The 25,180-nt window shown below is 43.7% G+C and overlaps 1 protein-coding gene across 1 annotated transcript in view; it reads left to right on the top strand.

The window, feature by feature from the left end:
- The window catches only part of LOC126199683 (uncharacterized), a 43,889-nt gene extending 21,329 nt beyond the window's left edge, over positions 1–22,560 (top strand). Inside the window, exons 4-6 of the mRNA XM_049936610.1 lie at positions 8,190–8,254; positions 8,424–8,507; positions 22,439–22,560. Of these exons, the coding sequence (XP_049792567.1) occupies positions 8,190–8,254; positions 8,424–8,507; positions 22,439–22,560 (271 nt within the window). The remainder of the gene's footprint in view (positions 1–8,189; positions 8,255–8,423; positions 8,508–22,438) is intronic.
- The last annotated feature ends 2,620 nt before the right edge of the window (positions 22,561–25,180 follow it).

Genomic DNA, 25,180 nt, shown 5'->3' with positions numbered 1-25,180 from the left:
CACGAGCGAAGATAAGGAGATACAGAAAATACGTGAGGATACTGAACGGGTAACTCAGTTTGTAAAAGGAAATGAAGATCTAATAATCATGGGGGATTGCAGCGAGGTAATATGGGAGGGAACGAAAGGAGGATTTACGGGTCAATTTGGGTTTAGTAATAGGACTCAGAGAGGTAAGAGATCAATTGAGTTTTGCGATAAAATATAGGCTGGTGATAGCAAATGAACCGTTCAAAAATTACGTGAGGAGAGGCATTTCCCTTAGTGCTACGGTCGTGTACATTGGCGTATTCTACCATCTATTGATTAAGACGAGAGCACACGAAAGCCGGCGCGGTGGCCGAGCGGTTCTAGATGCATCATTCCGGAACCGCGCGACTGCTACGGTCGCAGGTTTGAATCCTGCCTCGGGCATGGATGTTAAGTCCCACAGTGCTCAGAGCCATCTGAACCATTTGAATTTTGAAGCACACGAAAGATACCGGCATAAGGCGATCATCTTCCATTACGCGCCATTAATGAAACTTCCGTCAATCATGTTAAACATAATCATTATCACAAATCAGATATTCAGTACAGAGGGAAACTTTACATCTGTTGTGCTTTCCTCCAACACCAGAAAACTTCCTCAAGCATTTCTGAAATTTAAACAGGTGTGACACTGAAAAATAACATGCAACGAAAATTTATTCTGTCACGAGGGTCTTTCCAGAATAATCCCAAAATAGACATTAGCTTCAGAATGAAATTTTCACTCTGCAGCGGAGTATGCACTGATATGGAACTTCCTGGCAGATTAAAACTGTGTGCCGGGCCGAGACTCAAACTCGGGACCTTAGCCTTTCGCGGGCAAGTGGTCTACGATCTGAACTACCCACGCACAACTCACGCCCCATCCTCGCAGGTTTACTTCCACTACTGCCTCGTCTCCTACCTCCTCCTAGAGCACTTGCTCGCGAAAGGCAAAGGTCCCGAGTTCGAGTCTCGGTCCGGCACACAGTTTTAAACACTAGCTCGTTTGCATATTATAACACACAAGAAAATATCGGGATGTAACACTTCAGAACACGGTCAGTCGGTCATCTGCGTGATTAAACACTGAAGAGAAAACATCAGGAATTCTCAGGAGCCTAAAGCCATGAGCTGAAATCACCAACCCATCATGCTGAGGCAGCGCTGTTAGTCGAGAACGTCGTTCTTACGATCGCCAAAGTTAGACATTATGCTTGCATACACAATCCAAGTCGCACTCGTTCACAATGCTTACGCGTAATAATTGCAGAATAACCTGTCGCTAATCAAGTGCTGTTTTGTGCACCCGGAGCAGTGTCCGAAAAATGTTAGTACTCCGAAAGTAGTAAATTAAATCCAAAATGATCATTTTTGTCGAGAGTTTATTTATGTGTCCTGCCCCTAGGGCTATCCAGTACCTTAGCTGACACCTACTGCACTGAGCATACTCTTCCGCGCCCATGAGTTTCATTAGATTTACTCACTTTTGCAAATGAATGAAAACTTACGAAATGCAACAAAGGAGACTAACTCATTAAGTACTGTCCTCTATTGCCTTCGTTAGATCACTATTAAAATAACCAGTTCTTAACCTGAAGGATTAAGTTCACCTGGGACTGTTTTACGTCTTCTGTGGTATCTCAATATATCGCATAGCAGGCCAGAATAAGGATCGCCTTCTGACATGCGAAGATTATTGTAGAAGCTTCAAATACTATCTACTATTCCGCACAAATGACACGCCCATGTATTCTCGGCTGCGTTACTATCGCTCCTTCATGCTTTTAGCAGCTCACTGCCTTCTATACGTGACGTCCAGGCTTCTGCCTGTTAATATCATTTCAAGTGCTAACTGCTTACGTTAATTTGACTGTAAAGTAAAAGGAGGTCGTGAACTCGCTTCTTTTACTATAGATGAAGCCTTTAAGTCATATCATTACCAGAAAATCACTTGCGACTTAAAAAAAGAGGAAGCATTTAACATAACTGCGTAACGTAGTTCCTATGTAACAAACCCCGTGTAATAACACGTTCTAGGCTTCTGATTATCTTATTTCCTTTTCATTATCCACGTTACGCAATAGTACATATACAGGGTGAAGAAAAATTGCCGTACTTTTAGGTCAGCACGCGATTCCTCATCCAGATTCAAGACAAATGTTCATTCGGGTGCATTTTGAATTACGTGTGAAATCGAGGAACAGTGTCACATCGTACAGCACATCGGAATATACATAGGAACGTTTACCACCCTGCACTGCCGTATCGACCATCCTAACTCACTGAGTAGACTGCTGGGACACCAAATGCGTATCCTTTATGGAACTATGGTTTGAATCCTCGTCAAGTCCTTTTTTCTACTTTTTAGACATCCATTCTCTAGTTCTCGTCATTTATAAGCAAGGCATCAATTTGTCACGTCACAACAGTCCATCACATGCATGAACGTGTCTACTAACTGCACAGAGCTCAACCATGACTGGTCCTCTCAAGTTCATATAGGGTAGTTTCCCGGTGAAAACGTCGATATGCCTTTTTGTGCTAGGTGAAACTCGATAACCAAGCTGCTGCAACAGCTTGTGCTGCTCCTTGTACGCATGCTGCACGGTACCCTCAAAGGCGTCATCCTGATAAGAATGTTTATCGTCACATGGAGGAACAACTTCAGTAAATCGGTAATCTTCATTCACAACTAATGGACAGAGGTCGTCCAAGAACTAGAAGCGCTCCACAAACAGCGGACGCGATTCTTGAAGCCGTTCACCAGTTACGTCGTCGAAGTATTCGTGACATTGCAAGACAGTTCCAGATATCTCAAAGACTAGATGTTGTGTGTTGCAGCCTGCCGCGGTAGACGAAAGGTTCTAGGTGCAACAGTCAGAAATCGCGGGACTGCTACGGTCGCAGGTTCGAATCCTGCCTCGGCCATGGATGTATGTGATGTCCTTAGGTTAGTTAGGTTTAAGCAGTTCTAAGTTCTAGGGGACTGATGACCTCAGATGTTAAGTCCCACAGTGCTTAGAGCCATTTGAATTTGATATGTTGCACTATGAAATGCTGCATCCATATTTTTGAATCCCGTCTGGACAGGTGGTGCGTGAGTCTTCTCCTGTGTACTGCTTCTGTAATATAGGCCGAGAGTGAAGAAAGCAAGTAGGAGCAGGAGAGGTGAAAAACTTCGGTACTGCACGTAACTTTAAAAACATAAGTAAATATCAAATGCATACATACCTTTGGCTAGGATGAGCACGCATGTGTGAAACCGTAGTCCTTGTCTAATCAAAAAATGGTTCAGATGGCTCTGAGCACTATGGGACTTAACATCTGAGGTCATCAGTCCCCTAGAACTTAGAACTACTTAAATCCAACTAACCTAAGGACATCACACACATCCATGCCCGAGGCAGGATTCGAACCTGCGACCGTAGCGGTCGCGCGTTTCCAGACTGTTGCGCCTAGAACCGCTCGGCCACACTGGCCGGCTCATGTCTAATCCTGTGAAGTTAGTATGACCTGTATTATCTCAAAAGTAACACTCGTTAATGTCCAAACTTAAACTGAACCTAACTAATACAAAGTCTCGATAGCAAGCTAGCCCATTCTGAAGTAGAAACGATATTTCCAGGCCGTCTACTCTTGATGAGATGGGGCCGAAAACCAGAAAGGCACTCGCTGAGCTCCACAGCGTCGGCCAGAGGGCGCTGTGGTCGGCTTAGTTAGTCTTCTCTCGAAGTGCCAACTTACGAGAGCGTACACCTACGTTGTGGCATCGCAACTATCGACGCCACACGTATCATTACACGTTAAGTCAATACCATCCAAAAGCCCGATTTCGACGACTAAAGCTTTGTGAATGGTTTTTGCATCAAGTGGAAGACAATGAATATTTTCTAAATAACATGATACGGAATGACGAATTTGGATTCACACGTGAAGGTATTTTCAACCTCCACAAAAGCCATTATTCGTTGGAACACAACCCACATGTCACCCATGAACGTGGCGTTCAGGAACGCTCTAACATAAATCTTTGGGCTGTAGTAGTTGAAGGAGTGCTTTTGGGCCCTTACCTACTACTAGAGAAATTCGATGCGCCCCTGTATCGTACGTTTCTTTGTAATACTTTGCCTGACGTATTAGAGAACTTCGTGTTTGGGGACAGCTATAGTTTCAGCATGATGATCCACTGCCACACTTTGAAATGAGTGTGAGTAACTATTTAAATGCCCGCCCGGCTTGCTGCGCTGTCTAAAGTGCTGCTTCCCGAGCGGTAAGGCGTCCCGGTCCCCATCACGAATTCTCCCAACGGATTAGTGTCGAGGTCCAGTGTGCCGGCGAGCCTGTGGATGGTTTTCCATCTGCCTCGGCGAATGCGGGCTGGTTTCCCTTATTCCACCTCAGTTATACTATGTCGGCGATTGCTGCGTAAACACTATCTCCAAGTACAAATACATCACAACTACGCTACCACTCAAAAATTTTTACTTATACTCCTCTGGTATGAGACGTCCCCCACCCACCCCCCGGGGCTGGGGATCCACTGGAGGATGAAACACACAATAACCCAGGGTCCGGTGTGGGGTGGCGGTGGGGTGGGTGGACTGCTGTGGCCTCTTTTGTGGCGTTGTGAAGCACTGAGGGATACGGCGGGACGAAGCATGTCCGTCGTTTATAGGTTCCCCGTCTAATACACAATATAGCTATTTAAATGATGTGTTTCCAAAGAAATGGATTTTTGGTAACTCTTAAAGGAACAGGTTCACAGCACTCCAGAAATGGAAGTACACGAGCTAATGCCGTGTGCATGCCGCTTCGGCAGTGGTAGACGCAGGTGTGTTGCGTAGGGTCCAGCAAAATATGATTCAGCGAGCGGCGAAGTGGTCGCTTTGAACAAGTTGTCTAAAGTGAACGTTGCTCGTACGTTTATGTACCGGCTCTGTGAAAGTAAGCTTGGACGTCAAACGTACAGAATGGATTTATTGAGCGTAACAGAATGTGCAATATAGCGTAGGCTAGGTTCTGGATTTCTTTGTGTGTCTTTAAATACAGACGATGTTACATTATTCACTATTATTTTCTGTTGGTTTCATTTGTGTCATGGACTAAACAAGTGGTCGTTTACTTCTGCAAGAAGTTCATGTTAGATCTTAATGTTTAAAGAAGGATAACAGTAACGGAAAGGAAGACGCACCACATTGTGACGTGTTAATTGGATACAATTTGATGTTTCACCTGGAAAAAGAGACTGAAGAGAATTCGACTCAAACATCGACGAATCTGCATATCTGTTTTCCACGACATTGCCTCATTCCACAGAGCTAATGGAACAGATCTGGTACATTGCAGAGTTCATGCTATTTGTTCTTGGTCACACTGCACCCAGTTACAGCGTTGCCAGCGCCTTATTTTTTAGAGCGAATTTCTGTTAAACCGTTTAGATTTTGCTACATATATTTTTGTCTGGAATTTGCATGAGTAATTGCATGCTCACCCCCAAGAGATGAATTTTTCCTACGCCCTGTATATATTTTATGGTGTTAACGTTTATATTAGCAGCTGTTTCTTTATATGGAAAGAAACTACTGTTAAGTCGCCAGTGGACCATCTCATGCTAATTTTCTATCTATGACAATCTTCACATCGAGTTCGTCGTATATCTCACCCATTGCCTCTCCAATATAGAAACTAAATAGCACAGGTGAAAATAGGCTGTCTTGCTTTCACACATGTCCTGATACTTGAACCCTGCACGCCTCTGTCAGTGCTGATTATTATAGTCTGTTTCGCATAGAGAGAACGGATTACAGTTCCATCCCTGTAGTAGATATCACATACCATAAATATAAATATTTTATTCCATCTCTCATTCTCGAAAGCTGCTAAGGTAATGTTGTATGTTTCCACTCTTTACTTGTGTCTATCTCTTTTAGTAACCGAACTGTCGAAAACACCTTTCCAGCGCTCCTTCCTCTTCCAAAATAAATCTGGTCATCTCTTAATCTAATGGAATACCCCAATTGACCTAAACTATCCTCATGAACATGCACTGTTCCTGTTCCAAAACTTCGGTCATTATGATGCTACAATACTTGGAAAAAGATCAGTCTGAGGCGATAAAATGCTGTTCTTTACTTGCGGATTTCCAGAAAAGTATTACTGTTACGCCTGGCAACGTTCGAATGAAATTTTCTTCCACCAGTCACGATCAGTTTGAATGACTTTATCGATTACCAGCAGGCAGCTCACTGAAGCAGGAATTCAGCTTCAGCAACAAGTTGTGTGATGTCACTGCTGTTGCAAGGATGATTACGTCCTGAGCATGCCACTTCGTTATACACAATTGTGAGAGCTGATGGGTTTTAAGTGTAAGTACAGGCCACCGCTATCACCATCCTTGCTGTTGCAAGGATGATTACGTCCTGAGCATGCCACTTCGTTATGCACAATTGTGAGAGCTGATGGGCTTTAAGTGTAAGTACAGGCCACCGCTGTCACCATCCATGCTGTTGCAAGGATGATTACGTCCTGAGCATGCCACTTCGTTATGCACAACTGTGAGAGCTGATGGGCTTTAAGTGTAAGTACAGGCCACCGCTGTCACCATCCATGCTGTTGCAAGGATGATTACGTCCTGAGCATGCCACTTCGTTATGCACAATTGTGAGAGCTGATGGGCTTTAAGTCTAAGTACAGGCCACCGCTGTCACCATCCTTGCTGTTGCAGGGATGATTACGTCCTGAGGATGCCACTTCGTTATGCACAATTGTGAGAGCTGATGGGCTTTAATTGTAAGTACAGGCCACCGCTGTCACCATCCGTCACCATGAAGCGGCTTGCTCTGCACTTTGGTCCATATAGCGTGAGCCGTATGGGATTCTGATAGCTTGGCTGATGAGCTGCGCCATCTCCGTACCGTATTTTTAGAGAATGCGTATTCTAACGGGAGATTCAGCGTGCCTTAGGTACGGCGCGTGACAGAGAAAGGGAGGAGCTGGAAGAAAGAGCTGAACAAAGAAGAATCGTCATTTGCATAAGTCTGCAGTGTTTGTCTCGCAAATAGGACGATTATTGGAGAAACTAAAGTTAAATGCGTCTTTCGTCCGCCAACGAATCTCAGAGCTCTTTTAGGCTCAGTGAAAGATGATCTGTGTTTAAGAAGGCATGGCGTCTAGACGATTACCTGTAGCGGTAGGCTGCCACACATTGGACAAACTTTCCGCACTGTGGAGGGCAGATGCGCCGAACATCGATGACACACACATCTGGACTAGCCAGTGAAATCTACAGTGGCGGAGCATTGTCACGTTACAGGACATTGTATGGAATAAAAGAACACCGAAATTCTATCGTTATCGTCTTCGTACTGGGACAGCGTTATTAAAGAAGAAATTCGCAGCTCGATTAATTTGCTTACAGGGACACAGGATACCAACTCAGCACATTATGGGATCCAGCGCTGGCCATGTTAAAATCACAGCGAACTCAAAAAAGAGCTGCTGGTCGTACGACGGATGACGCAGCGGTGGCAACATAGACATTTGGTTGACAACCGCGAGCATGGGCACACGCCAGCGCGGAGATGTATTTCGGCACGCCGCTCGCGACAGATGGCGCTGAGTCATTCGACGGCAGCGCAGCCTCTGCCCACGCGTTCATAGTCCGACAATTGGCGTAGCTGTCTCTATCTTGCTACCGACCTGCATATCTGAGCTGTTGGTCGCGGCAACTTAGCGTGTTCACACCTGGGCAGTTTCTTCTCTGATTGTCATCAATAGGAGGCTTCGGTCTCCGCCTGAGCATTGTGTTCGATGCGCCTGAAGATGTCGACGAAATATTATGGAGTTTTCACAACGACATCCGACGTCAGTCGGGAAAGCCCCGAACTAATTACATCGTGCAGTAAAATATTTTCCCTTGATTTCACTTTGCACTCATTTTTGTAGCTATACGAATCGTACTCGCTCATACTGTTGGTTGCAGACTAACTGAAACACTTTGTTAAGTCTGTACGTTCAAAGCAGGAAAATGAAGTCTTAATGTGAAGCGAATTCTCTAACCGAAGTAACACACTCAGAACTAATCAGAGTATTTCTCAATAAATTATACAAGCCTTAGCTACTCTCCGTGTAATGTGCCCAGTGCCTACATACTAATTTGTAACCGTTGGTTTTTGCAGCTTCCCTCTGTACGCCGTTGGGAAATTCACCGGTAACAGGCTGGACAAAGTGTACAAAGGCGTGTGTAAGTACTAATTACGATTTTTGCTCTAGTTTAACTTCCTCTCAAAGTCTAACAGCCATTGCTCACAAACTCTGGTCGTCCTTGGGAAAATCATTATATTGACAGAGGTGGTAACATTAATAACGGCGATCGCTTGATGTGGTTGTTTAACTTTTGTGTCTCATTTCAGGGAACGGTCTTTTCTCAGGGCCCTACAACACGGTCTACTCGCACAGGGAGTTCATCATTCTTCACTACTGCTTCTTAGGATATGGTTGGTCTTTATACGCTACTCGTAAATTTTGTGTACGCGGTGTCTACTTGATACATGACACAGCGATTAGCTCTAATCAAGCGCCTTTATGGCTATAGTTTTTTGATACTCTATTTGGCGCTATTGAAATGAATCGATGTTTAATACTGTTCAGTTTATTTATTTAGTCTGTATCTTATTACAGTCATCACGTATATTAATTATATGTATGTAGTCTACAATACAGACATTAAGAATGCACGTAACACATGCAAGTCTTATAGAAAGGAAAGAAATAAAAGATATATATAAAGCGTTATCAACCGCAAAAGTATATCAGAACAGAGCTACAGCCGAATTTCCACGTTGCTGATGTATTATAATCCTTTTCGGTAGCGTACAAGATTTCGGAGCAGTCGATAGTGAATGCAGTCAATGCGCAGCATTCAGCTGTATGTTTTCCTGTTTTCGTTCAAAATGGTTCAAATGGCTCTGAGCACTATGGGACTTAACATCTATGGTCATCAGTCCCCTAGAACTTAGAACTACTTAAACCCAACTAACCTAAGGACAGCACACAACACCCAGCCATCACGAGGCAGAGAAAATCCCTGACCCCGCCGGGAATCGAACCCGGGAACCCGAGCGTGGGAAGCGAGAACGCTACCGCACGACCACGAGATGCGGGCCTGTTTTCGTAGCAGCGCCGCCTGGAACATGCTATTTTTCCCCATCCACACAGCAAGTCAGCAGATCTGCCACAGTTTGTTCGTATCGCGGGGCTTGCTCACATGTTAGCGAGGCAAGGCATATTACGGAATACAGGGATGGATGTCTAGTTCTCTCGTTGTCGGGGATTTCTTGACAGCTTTATAGAAGAGGGTTGTTCTTATAAGGCGAGAGATAATTATTTTCTGTGGCCAGAATAACATGTTCCTTGAGACATGGTGACTGCAGAAAGTTAGGCGAACTGGACAATAATTTTGTTAACGGGACAAAACAGAAGACAATAAACCTCTTCTACCTTTCGCATTTGTTTACGTAATCGTATTTTACTGTGGCATATTAAATTCTGGAAACGAAAGGTCAGTGAAAGAAGCTTTGTGGCCCACTGATAAGATACACACTACAGTTGCAAAAGATTTGTAGCTCGATTCCAAGTCGGTACCACAACGTCTTTTGTCATTTACGCTTTTTTCCTCTATGTAAATGATTCAGTGATGTGGAAATTTTCAAGTTGCTGTATCGTTCGAAGTCCACTTTGTACTGTAGTTATCCCTACAACTGGCGTGTAAAGTAAGTTCACAGGTCGGAGGAAAGTAATGAGTTTCCTGTTACAGTTGAATCTCACGATGTATTTCTTACCCTACACGGTCAGTAATTCTTAACATCTTTGACTGATATGATTTTCCGTCATTGCGTCTTTAGTGATATCGCACCTGTTCTTTCTGTTCATTTCATTTTGTTAAAATTAATTCAACTGTTATAAATTACTAACTTCACAGATGGTATTTGAAATTTCGGATTTCTCGGGGTGATCCCGTTACAAATGAAAGGATTCTACCCGATAAAATTAGTAATAATGTCTAAGATAGACGGAAAATCCGAAAAGGTAAAATTAAAGGCTCAATCTAGATGTAGTAGGAAACAGAATAGTAAAATGTATAGAGGATAACGTTTTCTGTTCAGATGATCGCCAACTGTACAAAATGATATAATGGGAGTAAGGACGTAGTGGAAGGGATGACTTACTGTGGATAACTTAGGAATAGGATTATTCTCATCGGACTCGAGAGAAAGCCAGTACCAACAACCATAATTCAGGTATGCATACGGAAGTCATGAGTAGAAGACGTAGATGCAGAGTATACGCCGTCAATGAATAGATAAGTCAGTGTATGAAAGAAGATGAAAGTCTAATAGTGATGAGTTACTGGAACACTATAGAAAGTGTAGGAAATGAAGACTGTGTTTCTAGAAACTACGGGCTCAGTAATTGGAACGAGAGATGAAAAGATTAGTTACACCTACATCTACATCTACATTTATACTCCGCAAGCCACCCAACGGTGTGTGGCGGAGGGCACTTTACGTGCCACTGTCATTACCTCCCTTTTCTGTTCCAGTCGCGTATGGTTCGCGAGAAGAACGACTGTCTGAAAGCCTCCGTGCGCGCTCGAATCTCTCTAATTTTACATTCGTGATCTCCTCAGGAGGTATAAGTAGGGGGAAGCAATATATTCGATACCTCATCCAGAAACCTGGCGAGCAAGCTACACCGCGATGCAGGGCGCCTCTCTTGCAGAGTCTGCCACTTGAGTTTGCTAAACATCTCCGTAACGCTATCACGGTTACCAAATAACCCTGTGACGAAACGCGCCGCTCTTCTTTGGATCATCTCTATCTCCTCCGTCAACCCGATCTGGTACGGATCCCACACTGATGAGCAATACTCAAGTATAGGTCGAGCGAGTGTTTTGTAAGCCACCTCCTTTGTTGATGGACTACATTTTCTAAGGACTCTCCCAATGAATCTCAACCTGGTACCCGCCTTACCAACAATTAATTTTATGTGATCATTCCACTTCAAATCGTTTCGCACGCATACTCCCAGATATTTTACAGAAGTAACTGCTACCAGTGTTTGTTCCGCTATCATATAATCATACAATAAAGGATCCTTCTTTCTATGTATTCGCAATACATTACACTTATCTATGTTAAGGGTCAGTTGCCACTCCCTGCATCAAGTGCCTATCCGCTGCAGATCTTCCTGCATTTCGCTGCAATTTTCTAATGTTGCAACTTCTCTGTATACTACAGCATCATCCGCGAAAAGCCGCATGGAACTTCCGACACTATCTACTAGATCATTTATATATATTGTGAAAAGCAATTGTCCCATAACACTTCCCTGTGGCACGCCAGAGGTTAACTCAACTTCTGTAGACGTCTATCCATTGATAACAACATGCTGTGTTCTGTTTGCTAAAAACTCTTCAATCCAGCCACACAGCTGGTCTGATATTCCGTAGGCTCTTACTTTGTTTATCAGGCGACAGTGCGAAACTGTATCGAACGCCTTCCGGAAGTCAAGGAAAATAGCATCTACCTGGGAGCCTGTATCTAATATTTTCTGGGTCTCATGAACAAATAAAGAGAGTTGGGTCTCAAACGATCGCTGTTTCCGGAATCCATGTCGATTCCTACAGAGTAGGTTCTGGGTATCCAAAAACGACATGATACGCGAGCAATAAACATGTTCTAAAATTCTACAACAGATCGACGTCAGAGATATAGGTCTATAGTTTTGCGCATCTGCTCGACGACCCTTCTTGAAGACTGGGACTACCTGTGCTCTTTTCCAATCATTTGGAACCTTCCGTTCCTCTAGAGACTTGCGGTACACGGCTGTTAGAAGGGGGGCAAGTTCTTTCGCGTACTCTGTGTAGAATCGAATTGGTATCCCGTCAGGTCCAGTGGACTTTCCTCTGTTGAGTGATTCCAGTTGCTTTTCTATTCCTTGGACGCTTATTTCGATGTCAGCCATTTTTTCGTTTGTGCGAGGATTTAGAGAAGGAACTGCAGTGCGGTCTTCCTCTGTGAAACAGCGTTGTAAAAAGGTGTTTAGTATTTCAGCTTTACGCGTGTCATCCTCTGTTTCAATGCCATCATCATCCCGGAGTGTCTGGATATGCTGTTTCGAGCCACTTACTGATTTAACGTAAGACCAGAACGTCCTAGGATTTTCTGTCAAGTCGGTACATAGAATTTTACTTTCGAATTCACTGAACACTTCACGCATAGCCCTCCTTACGCTAACTTTGACATCGTTTAGCTTCTGTTTGTCTGAGAGGTTTTGGCTGCGTTTAAATTTGAAGTGAAGCTCTCTTTGCTTTCGCAGTAGTTTCCTAACTTTGTTGTTGAACCACGGTGGGTTTTTCCCGTCCCTCACAGATTTACTCGGCACGTACCTGTCTAAAATGCATTTTACGATTGCCTTGAACTTTTTCCATAAACACTCATCATTGTCAGTGTCGGAACAGAAATTTTCGTTTTGATCTGTTAGGTAGTCTGAAATCTGCCTTCTATTACTCTTGCTAAACAGATAAACCTTATCCCTTTTTTTATATTCCTATTAACTTCCATATTCAGGGATGCTGCAACGGCCTTATGATCACTGATTCCCTGTTCTGCACTTACAGAGTCGAAAAGTTCGGGTCTGTTTGTTATCAGTAGGTCCAAGATGTTATCTCCACGAGTCGGTTCTCTGTTTAATTGCTCGAGGTAATTTTCGGATAGTGCACTCAGTATAATGTCACTCGATGCTCTGTCCCTACCACCTATCCTAAACATCTAAGTGTCCCAGTCTATATCTGGTAAATTGAAATCTCCACCTAAGACTATAACATGCTGAAAAAATTTATGTGAAATGTATTCCAAATTTTCTCTCAGTTGTTCTGCCACTAATGCTGCTGAGTCGGGAGGTCGGTAAAAGAAGCCAACTATTAACCTAGCTCGGTTGTTGAGGGTAACCTCCACCCATAATAATTCACAGGAACTATCCACTTCTACTTCACTACAGGAGAAACTACTACTGACAGCGACAAACACGCTACCACCATTTGCATGCAATCTATCCTTTCTAAACACCGTCTGTGCCTTTGTAAAAATTTCGGCAGAATTTATCTGTGGCTTCAGTCAGCTTTCTGTACCTATAACGATTTCAGTTTCGGTGCTTTCTATCAGCGCTTGAAGTTCCGGTACTTTACCAATGCAGCTTTGACAGTTGACAATTACAATACCGATTGCTGCTTGATCCCCACATGTCCTGAGTTTGCCCCGCACCCTTTGAGGCTGTTGCCCTTTCTGTACTTTCCCGAGGCCATCTAACCTAAAAAACCGCCCAGTCCACGACACACAACCCCTGCTACCCGTGTAGCCGCTTAATGCGTGTAGTGGACTCCTGACCTATCCAGCGGAACCCGAAACCCCACCACCCTATGGCGCAAGTCGAGGAATCTGCAGCCCACACTGTCGCAGAACCGTCTCAGCCTCTGATTCAGACCCTCCACTCGGCTCTGTACCAAATGTCCGCAGTCAGTCCTGTCGACGATGCTGCAGATGGTGAGCTCTGCTTTCATCCCGCTAGCGAGATTGGCAATCTTCACCAAATCATGTCAGAAATTTCAGCTAGTTGTGGTAAATACACTGTTCAAAAATCACGGGAGAAGGAACATCACTTGGAGAAGGCTTGGAAATACAGGAAGATACCAACAGGAATGCATTAAGGGCAGAGAGGATTTCCGAAATTAGATATTCGATTATAATACGTTACTAGAAACAATTACAGAATCAGGTAACAATTCATAATGATGAATAAACTGAAGTCCAACTGAATTTTGCAGAAAAAAAGAGCATAATGGACTGAGATACTGAATTATTAAGGAATTACCATGTGCTTTTGAGTTTTTATGAGGGAGTAGATAACGTATAACACAGCAGTCAATTCATATGAAGAAGGGTGAATTTGCCTAAGAACTGAATGTGGAGAGACGTATGTAGGTACAAGAAAGGCTGCTGCGAAGAAGCCTCGGGTAGTTAGATAAATTGATCCAGGAAAGAGGGAAGTCCAGAAATGACCAGGAAATGCAGGAAGACTGCAATGTAAATCGCTTAGAAATTCTAGCAATAGGATTCGAAGGTGACCTAAAGCGTCATAGCAGCAGGAAAAATGTTGAGGAAGTCAAAAAAGAAATTGTCGTCAGAAAGACAGATTCAGAATACATAACAGCCAAATTACTTTAGATGAACCTAAAAGCAAGGCTTCAGTATTAGGTGAACACAAGGAGTTCCACTGATAAACGTATAGGAAACAGATGATAGGTGACCTGCACGAAATATCTGCTGGCGTGACAGGAGAAGGAAAGACTGTCGATCCGAGACACAAAGTGGATCCATTATTAGCATCAAAGTCTGAAAGAGCTTTGGAAAATTTGTGAACTAACGACGCATGAGGGATAGACACCGTTCCTTCGGAGTTTCTAAGCTCACTGGGTAAGCTGAAACCAAACAGTTATTCAAGCTGATGTTATTCAAGCTGACGTGCGGAATCTACTGGAATGGAAACATACCATCGGACTTGACGTCATTAGCATGCTGTAAATTAAGAGGACAAGATAAAAAAACAGGAGGTCATCTTCAGAATCAGTGATTAAATAAACGTATGGAAAATTCTGACTAGAAGAAAGGACAGAACGATACCACATAATTTAAGACATTAAACAATAACTCCAGGGCCACAAGAGGGAAGTACAGAAGGTAAAATCTCAATTGGAATACATCAAATAACTGAGGACGTTAGCTGCAAGTGCTACTCTGAGATGAATAGTTTGACACAGGAGATAAAGTAGTGGCGTACCATATCAAACCAGTCAGAAGTAATGTCCTAGAATTTTTTAGAAAGTAATAATAAATACAATAGTAAACTGCCAGTGTTCGACGAAATATCAGCCTGCAAACAAAACCTAGAGCGGTGCAAAATTGAGCACTTCACGAAATGTAAAAGTGGACCATTCTTTGGATACAAGAGTAGAGTCAGTCAAGTCCGGTAAATATTTTGGGGTAACACTGCGTATATATGAAATAAATGATAGTAACACAAAGGATCGCTTATAGGTGGTAGGGTAAAGGTAATGTGCAGTTCCCCAACAAAAGGAACCGTACGCGAAACGCTTCTACGGCAAATACTTGAATGCTGCAAAGGCCTATGGAATTCATATCATATCACAATAACAGGGTGTTTCGAACATACAAAAATAGGTGAACGCTGGCAGGCTTCTTTGACTGGCGAGAAAGTGTAACGGAAATGGCGGAAAACTCTTAAGTGGTAGACATTTGTAGAAAGACGCCATACTGTTCTCAGAAAGCGGCTTGGGAAACTTCAGCTGCATTTCACTTCCCTTTTTAGCCGTCCGGTAGAAATCGTGTGCATGAAATTAGACAAATAGGAGCTCGCACAGAAACCTACGAGTACAAGCAGTCATTTTGTCCACACAACATCCATAAATGAAACTGTAAAAAATGTTAATGTGCGGAACAACACTTACTGGAACACACTCAAACCAAACATTTGCCGAAATTCTTAGTCCCATCGGAATTCTTTTCGCTCCAAATACATTTCGTGATTTCGCACGCAGTTAACTCATATATATTCTACTTTTTGTTTCCTCACTGAGAGAAAGGAAAAAGAACTGGTTGGGACATTCATTGAGAAGGGAGTGTTTTTAGCAGATGCTTTGGAAGGAGTGGTTTGTGGGAGAAGACTCAGAGGAAGAAGGAAGTACAAGATGATAGGTGACATAAAGGGAAGCGGAAATTATGCAGACCTAAAGAGGATGACAGAAGACCGGACAGCTTGGAGAACTACCATGTGAAAACCTGCATTTTGGCCGAACACTGATGATGATGACGAATGATGACTCAGATGCCATTTTTTGATGCCAACCTTTCTAAGTACTTAAGAGATTTTCTCTCTCACAAAGTATTTCCTTGACATGCTCTTTTAACTCAGCCCATAGAAAGATTTAACACAGTCACCTACTGACAAAAATATTTGATTAGTTATATTCGGTTCTGATTTTCACAGAAGACTGAAAATTAGAATTTGTAAAAATTTCACTAAGTTAATGCTCTTACCAACAGCACGGCAGCACGAACAAGGAAACAGGGCTCTCTCCCTATTGTCTTTCCTTTTTCTGAATCACCAGTCATCTCGCTGGTTTGCTGTTGGTCGATACGATTTCCTAGCCTGCGTCAAACTCCAAATCTCAGAGTAGCATTGGCATCCATCGCCCTCAGTGCGTTGTGGGAGATATTCTCGTCCAAGTCTATCCCTACAGCTTTTCTCCCTCAACAACTTCCAACAGAAACTTGGAAGCTTTTCCGTGATCTCTTAACAGATGACCTACCATCCCGTCCCTTCTTCATATCAGTGTTCTATGGCCCATGCCTAGACGATTCTGTGGAAAACATCCTAATTCCTTATATTATCAGTCCAACAAATATTCATCATCTTTCTGTGACACCAAACCTCAGAAGCTTCGATTCTCTTTCTTCCTACTTCTCCCCGATTCCATAACTCCATTGCGAACAAAGCTGTGACCAAAACGCACATCACCAAAATATTTTTCCTCAAATTATGGCCTACATTTGATACTAGAGGTATTTTGGCCTGGAATGGCCTCTTCGCGTGTGCTAAAGTGCTTTTTTATGTGCTTCTTTGTTTCGTTCGTCACGTGTTATTCTCCTTGAAGATAGAAGAATTCCTTCTATTCATTTATCTCTTGATCACCAATTTTGCTGTTAAGTTTATCGCCTATTTCATTTGTGCTACTCTTCGTTACTTTCTTCTTTCTTCGGCTTACCTTCGTCTGTATTCTTCACTCAGTGGACTGTTCATTCCACTCAACAGCAGGCAGCGGTGGCCGAGCGGTTCTAGGCGCTACAGTCTGGAACCGCGCGACCGCTACTGTCGCAGGTTCGAATCCTGCCTCGGGCATGGATGTGTGTGATGTCCTTAGGTTAGTTAGGTTTAATTAGTTCTACGTTCTAGGGGACTGATGTCCTCAGAAGTTAAGTTCCATAGTGCTCAGAGCCATTTGAACCATTCCACTCAACACGTTCTGCAGTTCTTGATTTTCAGAGGAGAGCAATTTCATCAGCGAATGTTATCATCGATAGCTTTTAACCTGAATTTTAATTCCATTAATGTAACTTTACTTTATTTCTATCATTCCTTCTACGACCTATAGACTGAACAATTGTGTCGAAAAACGACATCTCTGTCTCACACACATTTAATGCCTGCACTTTGCTCTTCTTCTTCGTTTCTTATCGCTACCTCTTGGTTTTCGTACATATTGTAAAGTACCATTGTTATCCTACAGCTTACGTCTACTGCTCACAGAATTCGAATATACACTCCTGGAAATTGAAATAAGAACACCGTGAATTCATTGTCCCAGGAAGGGGAAACTTTATTGACACATTCCTGGGGTCAGATACATCACATGATCACACTGACAGAACCACAGGCACATAGACACAGGCAACAGAGCATGCACAATGTCGGCGCTAGTACAGTGTATATCCACCTTTCGCAGCAATGCAGGCTGCTATTCTCCCATGGAGACGATCGTGGAGATGCTGGATGTAGTCCTGTGGAACGGCTTGCCATGCCATTTCCACCTGGCGCCTCAGTTGGACCAGCGTTCGTGCTGGACGTGCAGTCCGCGTGAGACGACGCTTCATCCAGTCCCAAACATGCTCAATGGGGGACAGATCCGGAGATCTTGCTGGCCAGGGTAGTTGACTTACACCTTCTAGAGCACGTTGGGTGGCACGGGATACATGCGGACGTGCATTGTCCTGTTGGAACAGCAAGTTCCCTTGCCGGTCTAGGAATGGTAGAACGATGGGTTCGATGACGGTTTGGATGTACCGTGCACTATTCAGTGTCCCCTCGACGATCACCAGTGGTGTACGGCCAGTGTAGGAGATCGCTCCCCACACCATGATGCCGGGTGTTGGCCCTGTGTGCCTCGGTCGTATGCAGTCCTGATTGTGGCGCTCACCTGCACAACGCCAAACACGCATACGACCATCATTGGCACCAAGGCAGAAGCGACTCTCATCGCTGAAGACGACACGTCTCCATTCGTCCCTCCATTCACGCCTGTCGCGACACCACTGGAGGCGGGCTGCACGATGTTGGGGCGTGAGCGGAAGACGGCCTAACGGTGTGCGGGACCGTAGCCCAGCTTCGTGGAGACGGTTGCGAATGGTCCTCGCCGATACCCCAGGAGCAACAGTGTGCCTAATTTGCTGGGAAGTGGCGGTGCGGTCCCCTACGGCACTGCGTAGGATCCTATGGTCTTGGCGTGCATCCGTGCGTCGCTGCGGTCCGGTCCCAGGTCGACGGGCACGTGCACCTTCCGCCGACCACTGGCGACAACATCGATGTACTGTGGAGACCTCACGCCCCACTTGTTGAGCAATTCGGCGGTACGTCCACCCGGCCTCCCGCATGCCCACTATACGCCCTCGCTCAAAGTCCGTCAACTGCACATACGGTTCACGTCCACGCTGTCGCGGCATGCTACCAGTGTTAAAGACTGCGATGGAGCTCCGTATGCCACGGCAAACTGGCTGACACTGACGGCGGCGGTGCACAAATGCTGCGCAGCTAGCGCCATTCGACGGCCAACACCGCGGTTCCTGGTGTGTCCATGCCGGGATGGTTCCTTTGAAAGGGCACGGCCGGCTTCCTTCCCCATCCTCCCCTACTCCGATGAGACCGATGACCTCGCTGTCTGGTCTCCTCCCCAAAACCAACCAACCAACCAACCTGGTGTGTCCGCTGTGCCGTGCGTGTGATCATTGCTTGTACAGCCCTCTCGCAGTGTCCGGAGCAAGTATGGTGGGTCTGACATACCGGTGTCAATGTGTTCTTTTTTCCATTTCCAGGAGTGTATTTCACCATTTTACATCGCCAAACGCTTTTTCAAAGTTCACGAAATCCGTCAAATTACTTTTGATTTTCAAATGTCTTGCTTCCAGTATCAAGCACAACGTAAAAACTAAGACTCTAGTATCTTTATCTTTCATAAAACAAAAGTGATCGTCGTGTAACAGATCTTGAATTATCTTTCTAATTCTTCTGTATACTATCCGTGTCAGCAACTTCAATACATGAGGTGTTCAGCTGATCTTATGATAATTTTCGGAGTTATCTTTCTGTCTTTGGGTTTGTGTGGATGACACTTTCCCCTGATGTCTAAAGACATATCTCGAGCCTCATACATTCTACAAACTGATTAGTTGTTTGGTTGCCACTCCCCCCTAATGTGTTTACGAGTTTGAAGGAATGCTATAGACTCCTTCTGTCTTATTTGAACTCAAATCTTCAGATCTATGATAATAATGGATCTCAAATACAGTCCATATCGTCTCCAATTTCTTCTACTCTCGCGTCATTAGACAAGTGCCCTATCTTGTGTACTCCTTTCTCCTAGACGTTCTTTCCTCTGCCTTTAATAGCTCTCTTGTACTCGTAATGTTGACGCCTGTATTTTTTAACTTCACCGAAGATTGTTTTGATTTTTCTGTGTGCTAATAATAATAATAATAATAATGGCGTGTGACGAGGGCCTCCCGTCGGGTAGACCGCTCGCCTGGTGCAAGTCTTTCAATTTGACGCCACTTCGGCGACTTGCGAGTTGATGCGGATGAAATGAGGATGATTAGGACAACACAACACACAGTCCCTGAGCGGAGAAAATCTCCGACCCAGCCGGGAATCGAACCCGGGCCCTTAGGAGTGACAATCTGTCGCGCTGCCCACTCAGCTGAATTTGTCCTTCTGAAGACAATTTCTTTGACGATTTCTTCTCATTTTTCCTTCAAACGTTCCACGTTAGCATCTCAGTCCTTCCTGTTTACTTCATTCCTACGTCACTTATATTTTTGTGTTCCTACCTTACGTTTAACACTTTTGTAATTCATTCAGTAACCTGAAATATTTCTTCTGTCACTCAAGGTTTCTTCGCAGTTACCTATTTTGAAACTACACATGACAACAAAACCTCTGTGATTTCACTTTATAGAGCTGTCCATTCTCCTTGAACTGAACAGAAATAGGTACTTCCTTACAGAACTTCAAACGCGTATCATCCAGCCTTAGTACTTCATTGTACCTCTTATTTGCATTTTGATTCTTCCGGACGTTTCTCTTAAACCTCAGCCTATTCTTCATTACTAAATTGTGATCGAACCTATATCTGCACCTAGATAAGCCCTGCCTGATTTCGTAATCTCTGCTTCACTCTAACTTGATCCAGATTAAGTTTCCCGTGGCTCCAGGCCGCTTCCAAGTGTATTAGTCCTCCTGCATTTTTCATACAGGGCTATTACCATCGGAAATTTATATCAGAACACAATTTTTTTCTCTTTTCACATTTCTAATGCTTCCACACTATCTCCCGCAGTTCTCTCTTCTGTTCCCTCCCTTGCTACAGCGTTCCAATTCCCCGTGATTATTAGATCTGCATCTCCTTTTTCATGAAGTATTACCCATGCCATCCCTTCGTGTACTATCTCTTTCTTCTCATCTTCTGATTATGACGTTGGCATGTATATACAAAATAGTGACGTTGGCACACGTTTGCTACCGATACTGAGAGCAACCGTAATACTGTACTTCTCACGTGTACTCACTTTCTGTCCTATCCTCCTTTTCCTAATGAATCACACTTCTTTACAAAATGCTCTAATGTTAAAACTTTAAACATGGCTGCGTTGTCAGCGACCGTTACAAGGTAAAATTTAAACAATTACAGCACTCGGTCGTGAAAACGAAGTCTTTTTGATCTAAGTTTCGGCCACTTCTTAGAGTGCCTTCATCAGAATCAAAATGTTTAAAACTGGCTGATGCTACCGCAGCTCAACATGTGATGCAGCCCTTAGTGGTCTACCTTCTATGTTTCCTATTCAATATTTTGTGACTAAAGTGTTATCGCTTCATATTTTATTTTATACGTGACATGCCAGTTTTAAATGTTTTATTTCTGATGAACGCACTCTTAGAAGTCGTCGAAACCTAGGTCAAAAAGACTTCGTTTTCGTGGTCGAGGGCTGTAATTGTTTTCATTTTGCTCTAACGTTTTTGATATTGCCCCGTACTCTACCACCAGACGTCCCTCCATTTTACTTCACTGACAGCACTCTACATATAAATTGAGCCTTTGCGTTTCCCTTTTCGTATTATCCTGTCACATCATTTTGTCTGCCCTTATGTCTGAGTGGACACTGTGGCGATCTTACATTCGATTCAGGATAGTCCTGAGGGGTTTTCCTTAGCTAGAGAACTGGAAAGGTGCCATGTGATGCCAACTGAGGAGCTTCTTGTAAGTTGCTGCTCTAGGCCCTTTAAACCGACAAACCGAGAGCGGTGTGCTGTTTCTTGACCCCAGATAACGCATGCAGATGAAGCCAACGCTGAGGATGACACGGTGGTCGGTCGGTCCCGACTGGTCCGTCTGTGGATAGAGCGGCGGAACTACAACATTCAGGCTACTGACATTCCTCGTTCCGATTCGTAGGTTCGCCTTTCGTTGGTTATTCGAACTTCTTCTCACAGTCGCCATCCTCTTGGTAGTTCCCTCTCAGAAAACTGTGTCTTTTCTAACGGGGAAACAATCATAACACTTTTTGAATTACGGGTCATATGTCGTACGGATAAACATTACTTGTCTTTAATGCAATGGTTTCTGCTGCCTTCCGCGTCTTCATACCGTTGATCATTGCTGATCCTTATGACTTTTAGGGGCAGTTTCCCACCTCACGTGCCCTGGGAGAGTGCTCTGCTGAACGTCTTTGCTCTCCACTGTCCTCTCTGACTTGGCCGTTGGCAGAACGAAGTTGATTCGTTATACGTGAAGTCTTCGGCAGGCTCTACGGATGATTTTTATTCAAAATTCAAGAGGTAACTTGAACCTGGGGCTGAGGACGATTTGATTACTAGCCAGAGATGCTAAAAGCACACCATGGCAGTTTCTATTGTGTTGTTAGTACGTCAACGTATTTTCATAATGTTCATGAAAAATAGTGTAGAAACTTAATGTACACTCCTCTGCAAAAGTTAATTGCTCATTTACAGGGCTGTATGCACACGAAAAAACTTAACTAATATCACACTGCTACCAGAAGCGATTGCGCTACTCTAGTTACTTCAACGTGTTAGGAATTCTAACACACACTTACTTTTTATGACACTGAATATAAAACAGGATAGCATTTCGAAGTATATATTGTAAACGTCATGTATCGTATTTATGTGATATTGCCATAAATTCTTGCTTTAAAATTACGTAAATTATATGTTTCTATTGCAGACGCTGCAGACATTTTTACAACTGCCAAGGAACCCAGTAAGGAATTGTGGAAGAAGATCTGGAAAGTTGTCGATGAACACCCTGAGGTGGACAGACGTAAACTTAAGAAAGTTGTCTGTTAATGATGCAACTGTGAAAAATAAAGATTACCGGAACAATCTGTTGGTTCAGTTTTATTCCTCAATATCATTTGTAGAAAAAGGAAACATTTCTGTCTACCATAATAAGACTCATTTGTGATGAAGGCAACATCACTCTGCAGATTGCTGAATCTTAATGCACAAGCTTGACACAAAACAAATGAACATTGATATACTGACGTAAGCCTAACAGCCATCAAGTCCACCTTTCCATGTGGACTTCTGCTGTTTGTAAACACTGTATCTGCAAATGAAAACAAACATAAAGAACAGGTATTAGGAAGCGAACGTTCTAGGTTCTATACAGGTCCCAGATTCAGTCTTAGATAGAGGTGGGTAATATTTCTCGTTCCATTCACTTCACGACAGCCCCAGTATGCACTCGACCTGCCATTAAACGGGTACTGGACAGCAGGAATTCAGCAGTGACTTTGGGCCAAATATGGCCTGGCACAGTTTTCTCAATAACATGAAGAGAGGAATGGAAAATTTATGTCATCAATTTCCCGCTTTTAGAAATATACCAATTACTTTGCTAAGCCGAAACACAGTTATATTGTTCTCCTCATCAATATTTAAACAGCCTTAAAAATACAACAGCCATCAGTATGTGCACCTGAGCCACCATCTCCTTAGAAATCGCAGAACCACACAGCTTCGTCAGCAGAGCACAAACACGCAGACGTGTTAGCAGTTGCTCAACCACACAGCTCCGTCAGCAGAACACAAGCGTAAAACTGTGTTAGCGTTTACAGAACCACACAGCTTTGTCAGCTGAAAGAAACATCAGCTATGTTAGCTATCACGGAACCCACATAGCTTTATCGGCATTCGCAGCAACCTAACACAGTTTTATCAAAAGATTCATATGTCTCACACACACACACACACACAGAAACACTCTTCGCGAACACGCACGCTCATACGCTTGGATCTCCCATTCAACGCCCAGCATTTTACCAGACATTTAAACGAAACAGCCAGCCACAGCCCAGTATTTCACTGGCTATTAAAGCGAACCAGGCAATCAATATGTACCCCATAGTCGACCATCTGTTTCTCTGCACCCCACTTGTTGATGAGCATAGTTCGATAGCTGTAGACCACTTCCCCACTTGATGCAAAGCTCAATTGTCCCTGAGATTAAATGTCACGATGTTACTTGCAAGCTCAATTTTTTTTAATAAAATTACATATAGATATTCTCGCTAATTAGTAACTTGCTGCTTATATTCTTGACAACCAGTATAGATTGATCTTTGCACAATACTTCTGTGTATGACCAGCCCATAACGGAAAATTCCAGGCTTTTCATCTATGCTGACGATACTACGACCGATGACCGTCGCAGTCTGGTCCCTTTAATCCCACATACCACGATACTGCAGTGGCTTCTCAAGGAAAGACGTTGACTTCTGCGCTAGATACGCTTGGCTCCTACTACAAAGCCAATCATCTAAAGCCAAATCCCAACAAGACACAGGTGTGCGCTTTTCACTTGAAGACTAGGGAAGCCCGGTTGGAACTGGACAAGTCAAGTCAAGTCAAGTCAAGCGACTGGAGTATTGCACGCCAGTATATCTGGGTCTTACCCTTGACCGAACTCTGTCCTTCAAGAAACATTGGTATAACACCAGTCTGAAAGTTAGTTCACGGAATAACATCTTGAGGAAGCGCACATCCACCGCCTGGGGAGCAAGTTCTCTCGTCCTGAGAATTTCGGCTCTTGCTTTGTGTGTGTCCGCTGCAGAGTATGCTTCACCTGTGTGGAGCGCATCCACTCACACCAAACAGGTTGATATTGCAATCAATGAGACCGTCCGAATCTTGTCGGCATGTATGAAGCCAACTCCAGTCGACAAAATCTAGCTGATTATTGGAACAGCTCCCCACACTACTAGAAGGGCTGTTGCTGCTGATGTAGAGAGGGCTAAACAATGATCCCTGACATCCACTGCATGACCATCAGGCTGTAGCCCGTCGACTAAAGTCGAGAATGAGCTTCATCGCCAAGACTCAACGACTAGAGGGAACACCATTGTCTAACCGAGCAAGACCAACATGCGAAAATGGGGCATTCTTTCAGCTGATAGAGGTACATCCTGCGAGTGCGGAACAACATAAGACACGGCCCACTAGCTAATTTGTCCTCAACTTCAACAACCCTACACAACACAGGACCTGATAGAGGGAAACTACAAGGCCATCGGAGTTGCTACCTTCTGGAAATGCTAACCGGACACTGGAATGAATGAATGAATGCACAATACTTGGTGGAATGCACTACAGACCTTCAAATATCAAAATGTTATTTTCATGTCTAAATTGTGTGTGTTACTATTTTCTGACTGTACAAGCTATATAGGTGTCCCTTATTGCACTATTGATCTAATTTACAGGATAAGAAGAAATTTAAGACAAGCATAGTTTGATCCTTGTGCCCGACTTTGTGCCGAGCACAATCTCGCGCGCAAATGAACGATCACAATACTAATGCCATGTCTAAATTGTTTTTATTATTATTGTATAACAGTACAAAGTACCTGTGGCTCACTTACTGATACTACTGCTGCTCACTGAAGTGACGAAAGACTAGGATAGC

The sequence above is a fragment of the Schistocerca nitens genome, chromosome 8, assembly GCF_023898315.1.
Source record: "Schistocerca nitens isolate TAMUIC-IGC-003100 chromosome 8, iqSchNite1.1, whole genome shotgun sequence".
NCBI classification, from domain to species: domain Eukaryota; kingdom Metazoa; phylum Arthropoda; class Insecta; order Orthoptera; family Acrididae; genus Schistocerca; species Schistocerca nitens.
This window is presented reverse-complemented; position numbering and strand designations above follow the sequence as displayed.